General features: G+C 35.1%; 1 protein-coding gene across 5 annotated transcripts in view; it reads left to right on the forward strand.

Moving 5' to 3' along the window:
* HELZ (helicase with zinc finger) overlaps positions 1-21,586 on the forward strand; it is a 127,842-nt gene that overhangs the window by 26,376 nt on the left and 79,880 nt on the right. For all 5 annotated transcript variants that reach the window (XM_014532455.1, XM_005858683.2, XM_005858685.2 and 2 more), the window contains 8 exons: positions 1,279-1,403; positions 3,464-3,520; positions 7,008-7,059; positions 8,421-8,496; positions 10,470-10,668; positions 11,124-11,231; positions 12,281-12,578; positions 19,994-20,261. In XM_014532455.1, the coding sequence (XP_014387941.1) occupies positions 1,279-1,403; positions 3,464-3,520; positions 7,008-7,059; positions 8,421-8,496; positions 10,470-10,668; positions 11,124-11,231; positions 12,281-12,578; positions 19,994-20,261 (1,183 nt within the window). The remainder of the gene's footprint in view (positions 1-1,278; positions 1,404-3,463; positions 3,521-7,007; positions 7,060-8,420; positions 8,497-10,469; positions 10,669-11,123; positions 11,232-12,280; positions 12,579-19,993; positions 20,262-21,586) is intronic.

Below are 21,586 nucleotides of genomic sequence, written 5' to 3' on the forward strand. Positions count from 1 at the left end.
CCTTTCAGTCCGCAGGCCGACGCTCTATCCACTGAGCTAAACCAGTTAGGGCAAAATTCGACATTTTTAAGCGTAAAGATATTTATGATGTTAACACCTTCAGAAAATTTGACATATGAGGTTTTGAAGCTTGCTGTCAATACAACAAAATAGCATACATATCAAATCGCATATATATCAACGTATGTGTAACTCCATCCATTGAAAAAATCCGCATTATTAACTGGTACACCTGGTAGGCCTTCCAATGTTTGGAGTCTGCTTATATATACTACTACTCCCACCCCCAAATATATTTTTGGAAAATGAGGTTTATTGCCAAACATTAAATGGCTGATATTTAGGACAGGAATTTATAAATTATAAATTTATATTCTCTTAAAAATAATCTCTTTTTATTTTGCCGAAACCGGTTTGGCTCAGTGGATAGAGCGTCGGCCTGCGGACTGAAAGGTCCTGGGTTCGATTCCGGTCAAGGGCATGTACCTGGGTTGCGGGCACATCCCCAGTAGGAGATGTGCAGGAGGCAGCTAATCGATGTTTCTCTCTCATCGATGTTTCTAACTCTCTATCTCTCTCCCTTCCTCTCTGTAAAAAATCAATAAAATAAAAAAAAACCAAAAAAACAAAACCACTGGCTGCCTGGCTGGGACCCTCCCAGAGTCTCTCCTGGCGGCTCTGCTTTGAAAAAAAAAAAAAAAAAAAATCTTTTTTTATTTTTTATTTTTGAAGTATTGGTTCAGAGAATGTAATTATATCCAAGCAGTGAATGATTTTACTTAATTAATGACCAAAGGGTTTAGTTTTTATGGTCATTAAAATTTTCCTTTTGAAAAATTTGGGAAAAATACTTTGGGCTATGGGGGGCGAGGGAGAAAGAAAAAGAGAGAGAGAGAAGGGAGGGAGGAAGGGGGAGAGAGAGAGAGAGAGAGAAACATTGATGAGAAAGCGCAACTTTGATTGATCGGTTGCCTCATGTACGCCTACTACTGGGGATCAAGCCCATAACTCCTGCATGTGCCCTGACCAGGAATCAAACCAGCACCTTTTTGGTATACCATATGACACCCAACCAACTGAGCCACATTGGCCAGAGTTTTATTTTCTTGTCTTTATGCATGTCTTGGACAGAACTGAAACATCACCCTTTCCTCTAGTACTTGAAGTTTTTCTTTTAGTGTATAAGAAGTCATGCTTGTGATAGTGCGCCAATATTAAAATCAGGGAAAATGTGTATTACATGTCATGTGATTAACCATGGCTGTTCTTTTCTGACAGTGCTGGGAGAAGGACTGGCCAAGGGAGATGGTGCTTTTCAGGCAGTGCTTTGCTGCATGCAGCTGAAAGGAAAGCTTCAACTTGTATCCAACATTCTTGCCAAGTCACTGACAGGAGAGTCCCTGGTACGTTGATGAACTCTAATTTTTTTTCAGTGCTTTAAAAAGAAATAAATTTATTGGGGTGGCTGGTTAACAAAATTATATAGTTTTCAAGTGTATAATTCTATGATTTGTCATCTATATATTGCATCGTGTGTTTACCACCCAAAGTCAAATCTCCTTTGTCGCCATATATTTGACCCCCTTTACCCTTTACTACACTACCTGCTCCATACCCTTTCCCTTTGGTAACCATCATACTGTTTGTGTCTATGAGTTTTTGTTTGTTTGATCATCCCATTTGTTCATTTGTTGCTTTCAGTTTTATATTCCACGTTGTGAGTGAAATCATATGGTAATGAATTCTAATTTTGAGTGTCTGAAAAGAGATTCATGTATTTGACTCCTTAGGAATATTGTGGGGAAAAACAGTTAGTGTGCATTTTCTTTCTTATTTTCTCCTACCAGAAATGAGGTTCATAGGTATATTTCTCCTCAACAAACTGGTATTTAACCATTGGATTCTTGTAGTTTGTGATAATATATATATATATATATATATACTAGAGGCCCGGTGCACAAAAATTTGTGCACTGGGGGTGGGGGGACTCAGCCCGGCCTGTGCCCTCTCACAGTCTGGGACCCCTCGGGGGATGTCCACGAATTTGCAGGTGCTTTTTGAAACTTTGAAAGTGTAGGATAGCTAAATAATTCAGAACTTGAAAATATTTTTGGTTCTGTTACGTTTTAAAATTCTCCTGTGGATATATGATTTTACGGGGTCCTTAAATTCGGCCACTTATTTCATAAAATGTTTACATTTATCTAAACTATATAATAATTACTTTTATATTTGAAGAAGGTATGGGTGTAAGTTGATATTCATGACTACTCTAATGGAGCTATTTAATTCTTTTCAGACTTTGGGATTAATTTTTTTTAATGTAGCATTTAATTTTCTAGAGTTTGTTTTTGGTTGACATAATTGAAAAACTATTTTTTGGAACTTGAGAGTTGGCAATCTGTAGGAATTGGAAGATAAGAAGATAGTATAACTCTTTTTCTTACCAGTTGGTAACTGCTATAAAATTCTCTGATATTTTTCAGGAATCATAATGAAAAACAGTGAAAGCAAGAAAGTATATGTATACTGTGCTATATAGCATGAATCCCTTATTTTATTCCCTTATTTTGAATTGATAGAAATTATGAAAATCAGGCATAAAGTTGTGTTTTTAATGGAAATAAATATATTTGGTGACAAAAAAGAACTTAGGAGAGTACTTGATATACTGCTGAGTGTAATGTAATGACTCATCTCAGAGAACAGTTTATTTCTAAGGAATTATTGTGTAGTATATTGTTAATTGATTTACCATTGTTTTTTGATTTCACCAAATTCACATTAAAGGTTAAATGTATTAATATAGCAAAATGTTACAGCTCTTTAGTTCTAAGTAGGTGATAATATACCTCTGTTATTAAGAAAATTCTATCTTTAAGGAACCTTTTAATATAAGTTTAGCATATTGCACAGTTTTACCTATTAAGTTTTTAAACTAGGAAGAAGTAATTTGCCTTTAAATCTCAAGTGAAATTTGAATTTCAGATGAGAGAATATTTTGTATATTTTCCTTTATCAGGTTTGTTAATGAGCCAACTTTAAAGTGCCATCATTATTTTATGTGAATCTGATTCATGGGTAACTGATTGAATTCACCACTTTGTAAATATAAGCTCATTAGTTTTAGGGAAAAAAGTTTAGGCTTATTTTTCTTTTCATTTATCCTATCTTGCTCTTTGGTGATACCCATTGTGAATATTTTATTGAATTGATTTTAAGCTCTTATGGAAGGTGAATACAGTGTTTTAGGGTAAACTATATATTTTATTCTGTTAAATTAACCTTTTTAACTTTCCTTATAGATGGTTAACTTGATTATCATGATTAATGACGGGATGGGAGGTGAGGAGTAGCATTGTTTTCTTTACAAATAAAACTTAGAAACAGTTGAGGAATTAAGTCCCCATAGTCAAGAACTAATATACTAATCGGTTTTCCCCTTTTTTATTTACCTTTTCAGAATGGGATGGTAACAAAAGATTTAACAAGACTAAAAACACTTCTCACAGAAACAGAGGTAAGACTATTTCAGTGGATTTCTTTGGAAAGTTTAAGTCAGTCTGGCTAGTAAGTGTTTTGTATTAAATTTTGGAAAATCATTGGGCATTGGCTAAGACAGCAAGGCTGTAAAGGTGGGGTGGTGGAACCTTCTGACCCTTTATAACCCAGCTTGCGAGTCATATGCAAATGTAGATATTAGTAAAATTTTATTTTTAATATTTATAATACTGTGACATTTAAGGTCACAAATATCACTTGACTCTTACTTTGTGACTGTACTTTTGGAAATGATTTAGTTTTGTATATAATTTCTTTTTAAAAAAATATATATTGATTTCAGAGAGGAAGGGAGAGGGAGAGAGAGATAGGAACATCAATGATGAGAGAGAATCATTGATCGGTTGCCTGCTGCATGCCCCCCACTGGGGACCGAGCCCACAATCCAAGCATGTGCCTTTGACCAGGAATTGAACCTGGGACCCTTCAGTCTGTTGGCCGACGCTCTATTCCTTGAGCCAAACCGGCTAGGGCAGTTTTGTTTATAATTTCTTTTTTATGTAACCAAAGTAGTATTCTTTTGGTTAGTGAACTGAAATTATTTTTAAAAATCCATCTAGAAAAAGTTAATAAACAATGCTTCCCTTACTTATTATTGCACATGACATTTAAAAATAGCTACAATTTTTATTTAAAGACTAGTAGCCCTGCACATGAATCCATCCGCCAGTAGCTTGCTGCTGCCCTCCTGTAGCTCTCTGCAGCCCATTTGTAGCTCACTGCCCCACCCTCCTGCTGATCTGGTTGTGATGCAGTCGGTTGTTAGGCTATTAGGCTTCATGGCGTAAGGACCATTTGCATATTACATCTTTATTATATAGGATTGGGCTGAGCTGGTATTTAACTTGTAAATGCTAGTGGATGAGGATAAAGACATGGAACTGAGGGCTAGCTAATGGGAACAAAAACAATACATATTAGTAAAATTTAAAATATCAAATCAATAGATTTGATGGTGAATTTATAGGAATTCTAGCAGTATGAAATTTGGCTGCTTTCCCTGAAGGCATCAATGAAGACTGAAGATCATAAGCTAATTCATATTGCCCTTCTGTCTTGGGATCCGAGCACATAAAAAAAAACACACAACCAAACACACAGTACTTTGGAACCTAAAAGCCATGGTGACCAAATACTCATCAAGGCCAAGTTTCTCTCTCTCTCTCTCTCTCTCTCTCTCTCTCTTAACCGGCTCTGAGGTTGTGTGTTTGAGACCCTCCCAGCCTGCAAGTTGTAGTGTCAGCTCAGGCTTCCTCTGCCCCTTCGCAGACCATTGCAGATGCTGATGCAGGAAACACACTGTGTGTTTTTCCCTTCTAACAATTAACAATCGTGAATGTTTTAGCCTTCATTTTATGACCAAAACATTTTATGCCCATCTTTTTTGCATATTTGATAAATTTATTTTGATAAATATTTTAGAGGGGATCCTTTAAATTCATACTTGAAGGCAAGTTTTAGTTTTTATATTTATACACTAGAAGCCCGATGCATGAAATTCATGCAAGAGTAGGCCTTCCTTTCCCCGGCTGCCGGCACTGGCTTCCCTCTGGCACCCGGGACCTGGGCTTCCCTCCAGTACCCTGGGCTTCCCTGCATTCGCCAGCAGGCACCTGGGACCCGGGCTTCCCTTGCAGTCCCGGCTTCGTCCGGAAGGTCGTCCAGAAGGACATTTGGTCTAATTAGCATATTATGCTTTTATTATTATATATTCTGTGTAGATGGAATCATTTTTTTAAGCGCAGGTGTGGGACTATGGCATTTAGAACTTGCTCATAAAATTTGAAGAGATCTTTTAATGTATCTTTTCTTGTGAGAATAGAATCCTTATAATGTGAGCAATTACAACTGATTTGTTAGCTTATGCATTCTTATATACAGTCCTCATTTTACAAAAAGAATGGGTTGTCTTTAAAAACTTATTAATAAGCAGTGTTGAGAATAAGAAAGCATTTTCCAGTAGAGTTATTATAGTGATTCAGTTCCAGCCCAACCTAGAAAGTCCAATTTAATTAACAACATGTGAATTATAGTGATATTATTGTTTCAGTTATACCCAATTAGCATTTATGACATTCTTTCTATGGTACAAGACATTCCAAATTTCACCTTGGGATATCATTTCCTCCTCCTGATTCAGTTCAGCATTTACTGTGTGCCTAGGCTGTTCAAGGTTCTGTGGGTTTTGAAAGCTGAGGTATTAATGAAAAACAATCTGATGGACCAGTCTAAGATGCATAAGCTACTGTACCCAGAGGGCAGCTTGTGGGTAGTAAGTGCTGAATAATGGAAGTACAGGCAGGGAAAGAATTGGTGAACACTCTGGGGAAACCAGGGAGGCAGGAATGTGGGAACTGAGGTCAAAGGACGGAGGGAGCTAAGTGAAGACCCAGAGGTGACTTGGCGCAGGGTAAGATTGGCAATCAGCTGGTTCAAGGATAGATGAGACGGGTAGTAATGAGGGCCTTACCTAGGACGTGGCAGTGGGAGTAGAGAGTATAAGAGACATTCTACACCTGGTTGGGCAGGATTTGGAGAATACTCAGAGCAGGACAGAAGAGGAAGAGTTCAAGATGGTTTTCTTAATTTCAGTCCTCTCTTTGGGGAATTTGAGTGTATGAATTTGAAATGAGCAGAGAAAGAGGATGAGATTTGCAGTAAAGTTGATGAATTTTGTTTTGGACATATTGTGTTCAAAGTGCATCCAGCCATTCATCCAGCATTTTCTGAGTACCCAGTATGTGCCAGATCCCCTGTGAGGGGCGGGAACGTAAAGGGGCAGTTGCAGGCTTTTGACAATGATCTGTACATGGCTGGCAGTGATCAGCATGTAAAATGTTGTAGAATAGTTAATAGAAAGTGCTATGGGTGGCACTCAGTTGGAATTGTGGGTGTGGAGCTTAGAGTAAACTTAGAGTCAAAGGGACAGATTGAGGATTTATCTGCACCAAGGAAGTCAAGAAAACCAGCAGGTCAGAGTGAGTGGGTCCCCTCTGTGGTCTCCATTGTGGAGAAGGGCTCATCCCCTAGTGAGGGGGACTTAGTGGGATGTGCTCCGAGGCCCCCAAGTGGCGCTCCGCTTGATAGAGGAGAAAAGGCTAGTTGGTCATTCTCTGGGTGTTTGGAAGAGGAGAGCGAAAAGAGTAAGTGGATGGAAGGCGGTACTCTGTGGGTTCCGGATTGGGGGCTTAGACCTTTGTTCTTTTGCTACCAGGTAATTTTTATGTAGGAAATCTTATCAGTGTTCTTAATGAGGGCCACACAATTACTCTTTTCTGTGTTTAAATATAGTTTAACATAGAGCAAAACATGTCTGAGATATTAATGTTAAATTTTTCTAAGTATTCAGACTCAGGCTTTAAAAAATATTGAAAATGTCCAAGTTTAATTCGACATCAATTGGATATTTCTTATTATAAAAATATCTTTCATTTCAAAAATTGCAGACAGCAACTAGTAACGTCCTCTCTGGATATCACGTGGAAGATTTAGAAGAGGGTAAGTACCAAACTCTGCATAACTTCTAGTAACTGTGATCTGGACATTGCTTTTTATTGATTATTGGGAGGAAATTTATTGAGTTACAATACATGGAAGTGGAGTTGTAGGAGAGAATATAAAAATAAAAAAATTTAATTCTAAAAAATGTGTGGATGAAAGCAATTCTTTTCACTGGCCCCTTTCCTTAGAATAATGAAGTAATGGTGGTACAGGGTAGCTCTAAAGGTTATCTATTTCATTTTCTTGCCTCCACATAGTTTAAAACTCATTCTTAGCAGTCCTTAGAGGAGGGAGTCTTTTCTCCTCTCTCTCTCTCAGGCCAGTACAATTACTACTTTTTGGAAGTTCTAATCTGTAAACTGAGTTGTTCCTGCCACCACTAAAATCTCCTCTTGCCAGAGGAAGGGGAAGAGAGACCAGCCTTCACTGAGTGCTTGCTGGATACTGTGGACGGCTGTAGTGGCTTTCGCCAAATGTGTGATGACTTCTTAGAGCCCTTCCCCATTTTTTTGAGAGGTGATGAAACTGATATTTACCAAGGTCCAGCAATTTCCTCAGTCACACAGCTAGTAAGGGATGAAACCCAGCTTTAAATTCAACCTGGCTGAATATTTTTTGATGGGGCAGGGAGGCACAGTGACTCATGAGGGATAAGGTATAGGTCATGGCTCTGAGGTCCTTGGAAACTTGTCCTGCTCAGCCTCTGTAACTCTAGTCTTTTCTCGCTGAAGCCCTGTTTTCCCTGGCTTAGTATATTTTAAACAAATAAAAGCTCATTCTATTTGGAAGTAAACATGTTATTTTTTTTAGCTCCTACCTTAGAATTCAACTTTTTGAACTTTATTTCAGTTGTGAAAAAGGATTACTTTATGCAATGACATGTCAGACAGATCCTGAGGAACATGGGTAGTGACGTGGAACTTCTCACTCAGTATGCAGTACTGGAATTTGTTTTCTAAAATTTCCTCCCAGGATACATAATTTTCTCATTCCTGAGGTATTCCTAATAGAGACACATCTCATACTTGAAAAATGATAAACATGCCAACATTCCCCCCGTTAGTTGTTTGAAAGAGACTGCACTGGAAATATGCCCACCAGTTGCTAGGATAGAGTCAGGGTCATAGATTTGACTTAGCTGCTTGGTAACTGCTTCTTCAGTGATTTTTAAGTTTCATATGGTTGATTTAACTCACTTGATTGGTCAATTACTCTTTTGGTAGAGGCAAGTATATCATGTTCTTTTTACATCATCTGGGATGATGTGTGTGGAGGGTTTATAGAATTTTTTACACATTAAAATATCAGAATTATTAGCAAGCCTCAAATGATAAGACTATATCCTGATTACTCTCTAGGATCTTGTAATGGTTGGCATTTCCGCCCACCACCTAGGGGAATCACAAGCAGCGAGGAATATACTTTGTGTAAAAGGTAACGTGAATTTTTTTTTTAAACCCATGACATGTTTTTATTCAAAGGATAGTTAATTTTCCTTCACTTTTTTAAAGAAAATATGTGAAGGAAGAAGTATAATGATTGAGTAAAATGGTTTATTTTCAGTTTGAAACAGAAGCCATAATGGTCATTATCATTAAAAAATAAAAATCAAAGCCATATTGATGAGTCTTCTGTTAATTACAAAAACAATGATATAAATGGAGATTGTTTTGAAGTCTCTTATAATACCAGTTGGATTAATATGACTGAATTTAATTGCTGGTCTCTTGCTTATGTGAAATTTATCTGTTATGGTCATTGAAATTATATAAACTGAAATAGAAGATAAAATAGATGAAGAATTGTTAAATTATTTTAATAACCTTTTTAAAAATATACTATCTTCATGTAATCCTTATAAAGAATTTGAGTAATTTATATTTGAAGGGCTAACCTTTCAGAACTTAATTATGTATTGAGTGGAAAGAATTATTAGTCACATTTAGAAAGGTGAACCCTTCAGTTCTTTTTATAAGCACTAGTAACTAGTGGGATTTTAGATATAAAATCTCATTACTCTAGATTGCTTTTGATAATGAAGAGAATTTGATATGTAATGTTGATGATTGAATAGTTAAGACATCAGATTTGATTTTATAGTAGAAATAAAGTAGTGAATTTTGAAAATCCTGGTGGCATCCTGTTGTAGGAGAGTTAGATAACAATCCAGTTATGCAAAGGAAATGTAAGAAAATTTATAGTCCAAATGAGAATATCCAATCTTCAGTTTCTAGGGAAATAATTTAAAATACAGCAATAGAAAGTTGAAATATTTGGCTCAGTAAGACATACTTAAGAGAAATAAATGCATGGTTTTAAAGATGTTTTATGATGCATAAGAGAAGTTCATAAGTAGTACAATTTAAGTTCAAGTGCTTTGTATATCATCAAGAAAAGCTTTATATATACTTGTCTTTTCAAATAAAGTGAGCCATTTGATAATTTAAATTGTGCTGTGTTTCATTTTGTATTTCTTACTATCCATATTTTACCAGTTGAAAAACTATGATATAATATCACTCTTGTCTTCATTTTGCTATTTATAGTTTAATTTTCTTATCATAAGTAAGATGCTTTATTATGCTTCAATCATTTAAAAATTGGCTGGACCCATAATTCTGCAAGGTATTTAAAACTTAAAAAAAATGATTGATCAACATCTTGCATTTTTATCAGTTTTTGACTGAATTGTCAATTTAATTTTCTGAGTTATAAACACTGAGAGACTATTAGTTCTATAACCTTTAAAATGAACATTTATGAATTTAGCTATTAAAGAATTTAATCTCTTGAATTGTGATTCTAATATAAAACTTTTAATCTTTAAAACTTCAAGCAAATTAATATAGTCCAATATTTTCAGTGAAATATTGGTAATAGTAATAGAGAAAAGAGTAAAAGTAAAAAGTAGAAGCCTTAAAATGATAAGTTACTGATATAGTAAAGTTTTTCCAGAATGAAATTCTTTGTGGAACCTTTTCTTTAGGTCGTATCATTTTGGGGAGTAGGGCATACCTGTGTTTGACGAGCTAATCCACTTGATGTCAGTGTTGCTGTAACAAATGCTGCTCTAAGAGGAACTGATAGAGTTGTTACATCACGAAGGAAGCTACCTTTTCGGTGGTGGTTTTTGTGGGTGGGTGGTTATGATTATGCTCTGCTTTAGCACCCCCTTACTCTCAAGGAGAAGGTCAGTTAATATGGGGAGTTGCTGTTTTGACGAACTATTGTAAATGTTCTCTAAACCTCTCCTTCCTCCTCTGTGCAAGACACTGTGATAAATATGGCCTATCAGGAGACTAAGTTTTGTTTTTGTTATTGAAGAGTTGGAGGGAAAATGCTGAAAGTTTATCTTTTAAATGGTCCAACAAAGTATATGATAAAACAGTCTTTCCTATTCTACTTAGATTTTTAGAGCAAGGAATCTGTAGGTATGGTGCCCAGTGTACTTCAGCACATTCCCAGGAAGAACTAGCAGAATGGCAGAAAAGATATGCTTCACGGTTGATAAAATTGAAACAGCAAAATGAGAATAAACAGTTCTCAGGCAGTTACATGGAAACCTTGATAGAAAAGTGGATGAATTCATTATCTCCTGAGAAAGTGGTGAGGAAAATAAACTGCATTTTTTGTTTGTTTGTTTTAAATAATGATTTTGTTTGAGTCTTGACTTTATTTTGTGCTATATTTTGGTTTATTTCATTATCCTCTATATGAAGAGCTTGATTCTTGATAAAGCGTTTTTAGTAGCAAAAGTAGAGCTGTTTGCTAAAAAATAAAGAGTAAAAACTAAGCCGTTTGGAGATTTTGTAGGTATTATATTAATTTATTTTCATTCAGGGAGTTTTTACTGCCATTTTTTGTTTGTTTTCTATGTCTCTTATTTTAGCTTTATTATATTTTGTAAGAACACAAAAACTGAAAATTAATGTATAAGACACTTTGCTTTGTAAACAGTTCCATCACATCTTACTATTGACATTTAATGTATTTAGTATGCCAGAAGTTTTTTATGAGCTTTTAGGAATGGAAATGTAACATTAGTTGCTCTCTGTTTTCAGCTTAGTGAATGTGTTGAAGGAGTAAAGGTAGAGCATAATCCTGATCTGACGGTTACTGTCAACACCAAAAAGTCTCACCAGACATGGACTTTTGCTCTCACCTGTAAGGTATGAATTTTGTGCTACTCAAATAATGTAAATTTTTTCCAATTTTCTTAAAACCTTTAAATCTCTGTGTTAAAAGAGCATTGAAAATGTTTTAATCTAAGTACATTTTAATGTAGGTTCTATGTTATTCTAACGTGTATTTCTGTATTTTGATCGTTAAAGGTACAATTTTTGTTTTAGATTTTGAGATAAAATCTTTCTAGATGTTTGATGCTTGCTCATTTATTTATTGATTTGGTAAAGAGGTCTTCGATTTGTTGTCTTCCAAACTTGGAACATGGGATGGGGTTCATGGCTTATAATTAACTATTTAAAAATCGAGTTATTTAATCTGGCAGTTCTAAGATCTTAAAATAATGGCAATTTATTTTTACATTTGATTTGATGAAATCACAAATTCTATAATAATGGGGTTTTAAAATGAGACATTTCACAGTACATCCCATCTTGAAGTAAAATATTCAGACTTTAAGAATGAAGCAAAGTAAAAATTTCTGTAAATATATGCAGTGGAAAAGTTTGTGTACTTTTTGGTGGCATTTCTTCCACTGTACCATGTGCATCTTGGGATGAAAAATCTGGGAACATTTAGCTTCAGCCTTGAACCCAATCCAGTACTTTCAGGGGTAACTGCCCGCCTGTGAAGACTTCCTACTTGAGGATAGGTAAAACTTTTTTAGGCCAAGGGCATGGAAAGTTGGAGGTCGATGGTCATATAGAGTGATAGCCTTTGCCACAGTGAAAGGTGAACATATCACAGAAAAGAGCAGGGGAGCTAGTGATGTAGCATAAATATATCATTTAAAAAAAATTTCAGCTTTATTGAAGTATAATTGACATAAATATATTACTTTTTAACAACATATTTTTTAAAGTCATTATGATTTTTTTCTTAAATGGCTTATGAGCACAATTTGTATTTTTAAAATATTATCTTAGAAGCATGGGAAAGTAAAATTCCCTTATGGAAATATTTTCGTTGAAGAGCCCAATTACAATTGGATTTTTCACCCCCTTGTACTCAATGAATTATTTTAACTTCCTTGTAGCCTGCAAGAATGCTGTATCGTGTAGCATTGCTTTATGATGCTCATCGTCCTCATTTTAGTATCATTGCAATATCTGCCGGAGATAGTACTACCCAGGTATCACAAGAAGTCCCAGAAAACTGTCAAGAATGGATAGGAGGAAAGATGGCCCAAAATGGATTAGATCATTACGTGTATAAAGTCGGGATAGCATTTAACACAGAAATATTTGGAACTTTTCGCCAAACCATAGTTTTCGACTTTGGATTGGAACCAGTACTCATGCAAAGAGTAATGATTGATGCAGCTTCTACAGAAGGTAATATTTAGACTTTTTTCCCCTGATACGATGTATTAAAAGAGACACTCATAACAACATTGAAAGATATGTATTGGCCCCTCTATGTTCCATGAATAGGGAGGGAATAATTAGGGAAAAAAAAATCTCAAATTAATTGACTCATTTACTATGTAATAGGATTAGAATGGTTCACATTATGCCCTTTCTCTTTATACAGTCATCAGGCAAAGCTTGTATGAGTAGATGATCAGGTCTGTCTTGGTCTCCCAACTTCATTTTTAAAGTAGGATGACTTTAGCACAATAAAAGCTTTTTAAAAAAATATATATTTCTTTATTGATTTCAAAGAGGAAGGGAGAGGGGAGAGAGAGAAACATTAATGATGAGAGAGAATCACTGATCGGCTGCCTCCTGCACACCCCCCCACTGGGGATCGAGCCCGCCTTGGCTGGAATCGAACCTGGGACCCTTCAGTCCGCAGGCCGATGCTCTATCCACTGAGCCAAGCCGACCAGGGCTCAATAAAAGCTTTTAATATTGCTTTGAATAGAGTATAATTTTAATGGTAATCGTGAGTACACTTACAGTGTCTATTTCCATGTTTGACTGACTGTCCAATTAACTTTGATGATGTTAGTGCATTATCTCTGAATGAAAAGTCCTAAATATAAGCTTTCATAGGTTGGTTTTGTACATTCACTAGTGTAAAGGAGACCCAAGTGCCTTTGCACCCAGGTGCCCTTAGGAAGAAGTCCATGGCTTCAACATGTAAGCACCTGTAGAAGACGATGAATTTCCTTGTACGTTACCATATTGCTGCATACACCTAAATATTATGCCAGAATCCAAAAGAAAAGGGCACATTAGCCTACATTTCTTTGCACTTGGTTGGATATATAGGTGCTTTATTTTATTTACGAAATACTAAGTATTAACAAACACTTCATGTAGCAGAGCTGTATGAAACTTGCTTTGGTATTGACTAACTCACCATATTGGGGAGGATGTTTTTTCCTTTGTACCCCCGTCCCTTTTATAAGAACTAAAATTTGTTTTTTTCATGAGCAAATGCTAGGATTTAACTTTTTGGACATAGCGAACAGGTGGAATTGGTTCTGTCTCCTTTACTTTAGCTGCTGGTAAGTTAAAGCAACATTTGTGTCCAAATTGAACAATTAGGCATTACTCCCTTGTGTGTATGCTAATATTATTCCCCAGACTCATTCCACCTTGATTTCCCACTTACTTTGATTTATTTTACTTGTGTTTATTCTGTTGTATTTTGTTTTTGTCATCTTAGTAATCTTTGAAATCAAAATGTTATTTCCCATAGTCAAATAGCTGTGATCATTGACAAAATGAAAATATTTGGTTTATATTTACTAATATAAATTCTTTTTCTGTAAAGGGCCAGATAATATGTAAGTGAATGGTGTGACTATATTACAATAAAACTATTTTCAGTAACAGCAGCAGGCTGGATTTGTCTTGCATTCTATGGTTTGCCTATTCCTGTACTAGTAAGTTGCTTTTAGAGACTAGAACTTGAGATAACTAGGGAGCACCCTTTTTCAATCAAGGAGATTTAAATCAAGAGAGAGCAACATGCATCCCTTCCTCAAATAGAACTCTGAAAAGATGTCTTGGCTTACATGTTGGTTGTATTTTAAAAGTTTGCTTTTAGATTGGTGGATTGTAACGCATGACTCATTTCTCATAGAAATAGTTTGTGTTGTCAAGAATCTGTACTAGCTAATAAAAGCTTGTTTAATAATATAAAGTGTTAAATGTCTGAAGAGGATTTCAGGCACCCTCATGGACTTGAGAGATTAAGGTTACTTTGGCTACTTGTTCTCAGATATGTTCAATTTTCTAGTTGGAGAAAAAGAGCAGTGGAATAGACTTCACAGTCCAATAAAATTGGATTTGAATCCTGATTTTCTATTTATTACCTGTGTGACCCTGGGCAGAGTACTTAACAATACTGTAGCCCACTTTTTAAAAATAATACTATAAAGTGACCTCTTTGCAGTTTGATATCTTTGCCTGTTTTTAATGAGTACTTAAAAATATGTTTTTATTGATTTCAGAGAGAGGAAGGGAGAGGAAAGAGGGGTAGAAACATCAATGATGAGAGAGAATCATTGATCAGCTACTTCCTGCACTTCCCCTGCTGGGGATTGAGCCCACAATCTGGGCTTTGAACTGTGACCTCCTGGTTCATGGGTAGACATTCAGTCACTGAGCCACACCAGCCAGGCTGCCTATTTTCTTTTAAACAAGATTTTACTTCTACATAGTTAAGGAAGATAGTTGAGAAAAGTTAAACATTTTCGTGAACTAATTTGGGTACATTGAAACAGTTTCACATAATGAAATTTGTTTTTCAAGGACCGGAAAAATAAAATTACAGGAGAACAATGCAAAATGTGCAAAATATATTTTATGATATGAGATTTTAACATTATAAAAAGGAAAACAAATCTAGGTTTAGGCAAGCGGGGTGACATTTGGTTGATTATTTTGTCATTGCTTAAATTAGCTGACCTGGTTGTACTAATGTTTCTTTGTCAGATACTTTTAAAATTCGTTTTAAAAAAATCTTCATTGTTGGAAGTATTACATATGTCACCTTTCCCCCTTACTTTTATACTGTTAAAATTGATGTCATTGAATATCTTGATGTTTTTTGTTAAGTTCTTAAATTTTTTATTGTGTGACTATATTTGTTTCAGTGTGACTGTGTACAGAGTCCCAACAGAATTTTGGAGAAATGAAAGTAGGACATAAACAACAATATTTGTTTCCTGCGTCTATCTTAGTACTAGTTAGTGTTTTTTTGATTATTATAGCAGAATGCTTGTCAGCAAAAAAATTGAGGGCAAAAGATTTGTTTATGTGTAATCACAATTTTATAAAACATTCTGAAATAGTTAAAATGTAAAATGGGAGTCTCCCATTTTTATCATTTCCTGGAATATTTGTGTGGATAACATTCAGAGACATTGAGAGCAAGAGAAGTTCTTTGTTAAATTGGTGACAGTGTAACTGACAGTCTGGCTGATTTCACCTCTAGCCTCAGCCAGTTCATTATTTGATTTTCCTTGGCCTAGAATTCTGAGAAAAGTGTTATTCCATGTACAAACTGGCCAAAAGGCAGTTGAGAATTGGGGAATTAAATTAGGTCTGAGCTTTATCATGTTTTCATAATATTATAAATTATATCTCAATATAATTTGGTTTTTACACACACAAAAATGCAGTGATGGTGTGAAACTAGAATTTGAATAGGAAATATCTCTGTCACTTCTTCCACTTGATTGGCTATTCATTGTTTAAGTAAGTTTTTGTCCTTAAATTAATCTTGGGAACATATATTTCTCTTCCATAAAGTTATAAATTTGGGCCATTGTGGGTCATCTATTTATTAGCTTGATGTTTCTAAAACTGTTCCACAGAAATTAATAGGGGTTATACACATTAATAATAGGTAAAGAGTTTCATGTCCAAATACGTTTGGAAATGGTGCATGCTTTATTTCCCAGTGCACCTCAGTAATTAAGGGCTCAGTGTCTGTCAAACTGATTTGATCATGGAACTTAGTTATATTCATTTATTACTCCTTGAAACTTAAAATCAAGTTACATAGCAGACATTTCTTTTTTAAAAAAAATATATTTTTATTGACTTCAGAGAGGAAGGGAGAGGGAGAGAGACATAGAAACATCTATAATGAGAGAGAATCATTGGTTGGCTGCCTCCTGCACCCCCCACACCAGGGATCGAGCCCACAACCTGGGTATGTGCCCTGACAGGGAATGGAACTGTGATCTCCTGGTTCATAGGTCAACTCTCAACCACTGAGCCATGCTGGCCACCTTTCTAATTTATTGCTCATTATTGAACTAAAAAAAGCCTGCCTACTTTAGGTGATTCAAATTTGAATTGGGAAAATACTCCACAGTTTTTTTTGTTTGTCTTTTACACGAAGCATCCAAATCTTTTTTGTTTGCAGGTCATGAATGAATTTCCCCCCCTCTAGTCGTTTGACAATTCTGCAAAGTAGGAAACATATATAACTTTAACTTTGCTTTTTGCAGTGTTTTCCCTTTGTTGGTACAATTTGGGTTCAGAAAAGGATACAATATGTTCTCAAAAAAACTTTTTTGGATTAAAGATGTGCCTCTCAAAAATGTGTGGTAAAAAACATCTACAAAAGAAGGAAGTTAGTGAGTTTTCCCCTTACTTAGAAAACTGCATTTATGCCTTCTACCACAACTTTGAGTAATGGAAAATTTTTGCTGGGCAAAATTGATTTGGAATTCTGCTTTGACTGTCTCTGAAAGTTACATGTTGAAGATTAATTCTTATATTTAAATTTGGAAATTTGGTATCACACATTTTTCTACTTTGTGTCTAGCAGTGTATGTTAACACTAACATTACAATTTAGTATGACCTAAAAATGATCTTCAACTGTCAAATTTAGTTGCTAAATTAAGAGCATGTTATGTAATATTTAATATGATGTGATCAGAAAGTAATAGAAAAATATATTTAAAAATTGTATATTTGTCAAAAGATAAATGTAACTGAGTGGAAGCATGTAAAATGTATAAAAATACTCCTATGCTATTACTTTCGTGTTTTAACTTTTTAAAATTATTAGCTTTGCAAAGAGATTGAAAATAGGGACAGACAACATGGAAAAGCTCAGAAGTGTTTATCTTCTATGTAGCAGTTTTGGTGAAAAGAGTGATGTTGAAATGGATACCAGAAATGGTAGTTTGGGATTTTTTGGATTTTATTTTATTGTTAATTTGGGCAGTCAAGACTTGTAAAGCCAGACAAGAATGTTTTCTAAGGATAAGAGTGTGTTACCTAATTTTGGAATTAGGAAACATTTCATCTCATTCTTTTAAAGTCCTAGATAAATATAGCTGTTTTGAGCAAATTCCATATTTAACATGCATTTATTGCATGCTTATTTTGTGCCGGCTCTTGTGCTGAGTATGTAGAACACTGGGTTTTTTTTCTCCTTACTTTCTTCTTATCCACTCTCCAGGTCCTGTTAAGGATATTTTCAAGTCTGCTCTGTACTGCTTACTGCAAGACAAAACAAACCAACCCTTTGGATGCTTTATTAGAATAGTAATTATGTGGCTGAAATGAGAGCTGTTGTCAGTAATCAGAGGGCAAGGGAGGTTGGGAAGCATATCTTGTGCCAGACTAATTATTCCAATCTTGAATTCTATTTTTGTTGTTGTTAATCTCACCCAAGGATATTTTTTTCATTGATTTTTAGAGAGAGTGGAATGGAGGGAGAGAGACGGAGAGAGAGAAACATTGATGTGAAAGAGACACATCAATTGGTTGCCTCTCACACATGCCCAGGGATCGAGCTTGCAAACGAGGTACATGCCCTTGACTGGGAATCAAACCCATGCCCCTTCAGTTTGTGGGCCGACCCTCTAACCCAGCCGTGGGCAAACTACGGCCCACGGGCCGGATCCGGCCCATTTGAAATGAATAAAACTAAAAAAAAAAAAAAGACCGTACCCTTTTATGTAATGATGTTTACTTTGAATTTATATTAGTTCACACAAACACTCCATCCATGCTTTTGTTCCGGCCCTCCGGTCCAGTTTAAGAACCCATTGTGGCCCTCGAGTCAAAAAGTTTGCCCACCCCTGCTCTAACCACTGAGAAAAACCTCCTAGGGCTATACTGTATTCTTAAAGTAAGTTAGAGAAAAGAAAATGTTATTAGGAAATGTTATTAAGAAAAAAGAAATATATGGTACTTATTGGAAAAAAAATCTATGTATAAGTGCATCTGTACCGTTCAAACCCTTGTTGTTCAGGGTCAGCTGTATTTGTGACGCTATTGCAAAATAGACCATCATCGTTTCATCCAGAGTATTTTAAAATACAAATGTTTAATGAGCAGACCATCTTTAGAGCTTGATGATTATAGTTGTATTTATGTTGCCATTTGAGAAATAATAAAACTGGTATATAGTAATAAAATGCTTTTTCAGGGAACAAAGATTAGAGATTAGAGCAATTACTGTTTTTCTTTTTATTACATATTTATTTATTTAAAAAATTTCTTTAAAAATATAAGAAACATCGATCAGCCGCCTCCTGCACATCCCCCACTGGGGATGTACCCGCAACCCAGGTACATGCCCCTGACCGGAATCAAACCCGGGACCCTTCAGTCCGCAAGCCGACGCTCTATCCACTGAGCCAAACCGGTTTCGGCTACATATTTATTTTTTAATTCGGGCCTTTATATTGTAATCGTTCTTAAGATACTAGGATAAGCTACTTTCTAATATTGAGAAATTTCTCTTGGTGGATGACTACATGTTTATAATTTATATGTAACATTTAATGTAGCAAAATCTCTTATTAAGCAAAACATGGCAATTATGCCTTAGGCTCTCATGTCAAAGATAGCACACAATAACTTTTCTTTGTACTTGGGAGGCTAACTCTAATCTCTGTTTAAATTTTTTGTTATTTTTTCCCTAAAACTTTAACTTGAGTTGTGAAATCATCTTTCCAATTACGTTAGATGAAAACTGAATCTCGGCCTGATAAGTCAGTTAAGGAACCTTTTTTCTTTTGGTTAAGTTTCATATTTATAGGTGTATGTATGTCCCACCCAATAAAAAAGTAATGTGCTTGCTCTGCAGACAGATGGAGGCTACCCACGGCTCAGAATCTATGTTATAACGTATTTCACCCTGTGCCGGTATTCTGCAGAGTTGAACAGTCATTCATTTCGATATTGTGCCCTACTTACAATATAATTTAACTGAGGCTAAACTGGATTTTTTAAAAAAATGGCATTTGAATGGTACATCATATTTCATTTTAATGTGGAATTATTGGTGTTTCTCATGAATATTTCCCAAAAGGGTTTTGTTTGTTGTAAGTTGACTTTCAGAGTTTCACTGTGTTTTACTACACAAGAAGAGATTTAACCTTTCGCAGTTTTCTGATCTTCTCTTTCTATCATGGGACAGGTATTGGTTGGAGGAGGAGAAAAGTGATTGTCACCTGATAGATTTTTGTCTTATGAGGAATTTATCATATCTTCTTCCTAGATCAGATTTCTCTTGACTGGAGAGTTAAGTTCTAAATGTTAATCTGTATTTTTAAGCGGTTAATAACACTTTCTAGAATGGCCTATTCTGGTGTTAAAAAAGATGTTTTCTATATGGATTCCTATTTATGTTATTTTGTTAAGCTAGACAAAAAATATTTCTGATGTGGGGAAAATACTCTGTCAAATGGGTTTTTATATTCTGTTTTTAAGAACTTGAGCTTTAGCATCTAAAATTCTCTTACCAAATATACAGGGCATTATTTGGTAATTTTAATGTTGTGCTCTTTTATAAATGTGTGTTTTGTTTCCATCTAGATCTTGAGTACCTGATGCACGCAAAACAACAGCTAGTAACCACAGCTAAGCGTTGGGATTCTTCTTCTAAGACTATTATAGAGTTTGAACCTAATGAAACTACTGATTTGGAGAAGAGCCTTCTTATCAGATACCAAATTCCTCTATCTGCTGACCAGCTATTTACCCAGTCCGTTTTAGACAAGTCATTGACCAAGACCAACTATCAGTCACGGTTGCATGACCTCCTTTATATTGAGGAGATAGCTCAGTATAAAGAAGTAAGCAAGTAAGTTACATTAGAAACACTTTTCTTAATTTTTGGTTATCTCCCCTTTGGGTGTTATTTTTCATTTTGAAAATGGAGGTGTTCCTATGTGAAGACAGATAGTAAAATGGTTGTTTTTCAGTGGCTGTTATTTAGTAGCTGTACATGAGCTTCTTGAGGCAAGAACTGTGTCTTGCCCATCCTGGTAGTCCTAGCGTTTTGTACATAGTTCATTTCCACAAGACTCTGCCAGGTGCTGGGAGTCTAAACATGTGGTCCCAGCTCTTTAGGAGGTTTCTGTTCATGGTAGCCAGGGCAAGCACTCAGTGAATATTTGTTTAGTAAATGTACAAAAACTAAAAGAGACTTCATATTTTGAAAAGGAATTTTAAGTATGAAATGATTTAATCTTCAGGAAAACTAATTGATAATAATAAAATACCTTTATAGCAGTTTATAAATGCTTTAACATATTTTACATTTTATCCATATTCCATAGATTAAGACCAAGTGTTTAAATGAAAACTTATTTGAATCATATAGAAAAGATAATCTGAAAAATTAAAGTTTGAGTGAAGGAAGATGTTAACGAAATAGTTGTTGTATTTGGTAGTAGCATTTTGCTTTTTAATAAAATGAAACGAACCTTAAAAATTGAACCACAGTTATGAGGCACAAACACATTTTTATAAGTAGTTTTCCCTTTAAATATACCCTAACCAACACATCTTTCTTTCCCAAGCTGCCTTATTCCCCTCCCCCCTTTTTTATGGAATTTATTGGTGTGACAGTGGTTAATAAAATAACATGAGTTCCAAGGTGCCTTATCAATACCTTATCATTAATATTATTAATAGATATTGAATACTCACTGAGGGATATATTCAGAAAAGGAAAAGTGAAAACTTAAAAGATACCTTGTGTTACTCTATTTATAGATTAAATATGATCTAACTTTTGGAAAGTATTTTATTCAAATTAAATACATGTAAGATTTACAAAATCAGAATATCGTTTTCATTACTCTAAGACTTTCAATTGTGGCCTATTGATGGTCTCTTAAAAGACATCAATTGTTTCTATAGACAGTTCTAATGAAATGATCAGTTATCAAATAGCAAGGGCAGTGGCTTGTATCATATTCATTATTCACATTATTAATATGCATGTATTTTATTTATATTATTCTAGTTTCTTTTTCCTTGAGAAAGGAACACTATGGTAAGTCATAAATATTGGGATGAGACAGAGCTTACAAGCTTACAGGAATCTTTTTGTTTTTTTAAATATTTTTATTGATTTCAGAGAGAGGAAGGGAGAGGGAGGGAGGGAGGGAAGGAGGAAGG

The sequence above is a fragment of the Myotis brandtii genome, unplaced genomic scaffold (genome assembly GCF_000412655.1).
Source record: "Myotis brandtii unplaced genomic scaffold, ASM41265v1 scaffold120, whole genome shotgun sequence".
NCBI lineage: Eukaryota > Metazoa > Chordata > Mammalia > Chiroptera > Vespertilionidae > Myotis > Myotis brandtii.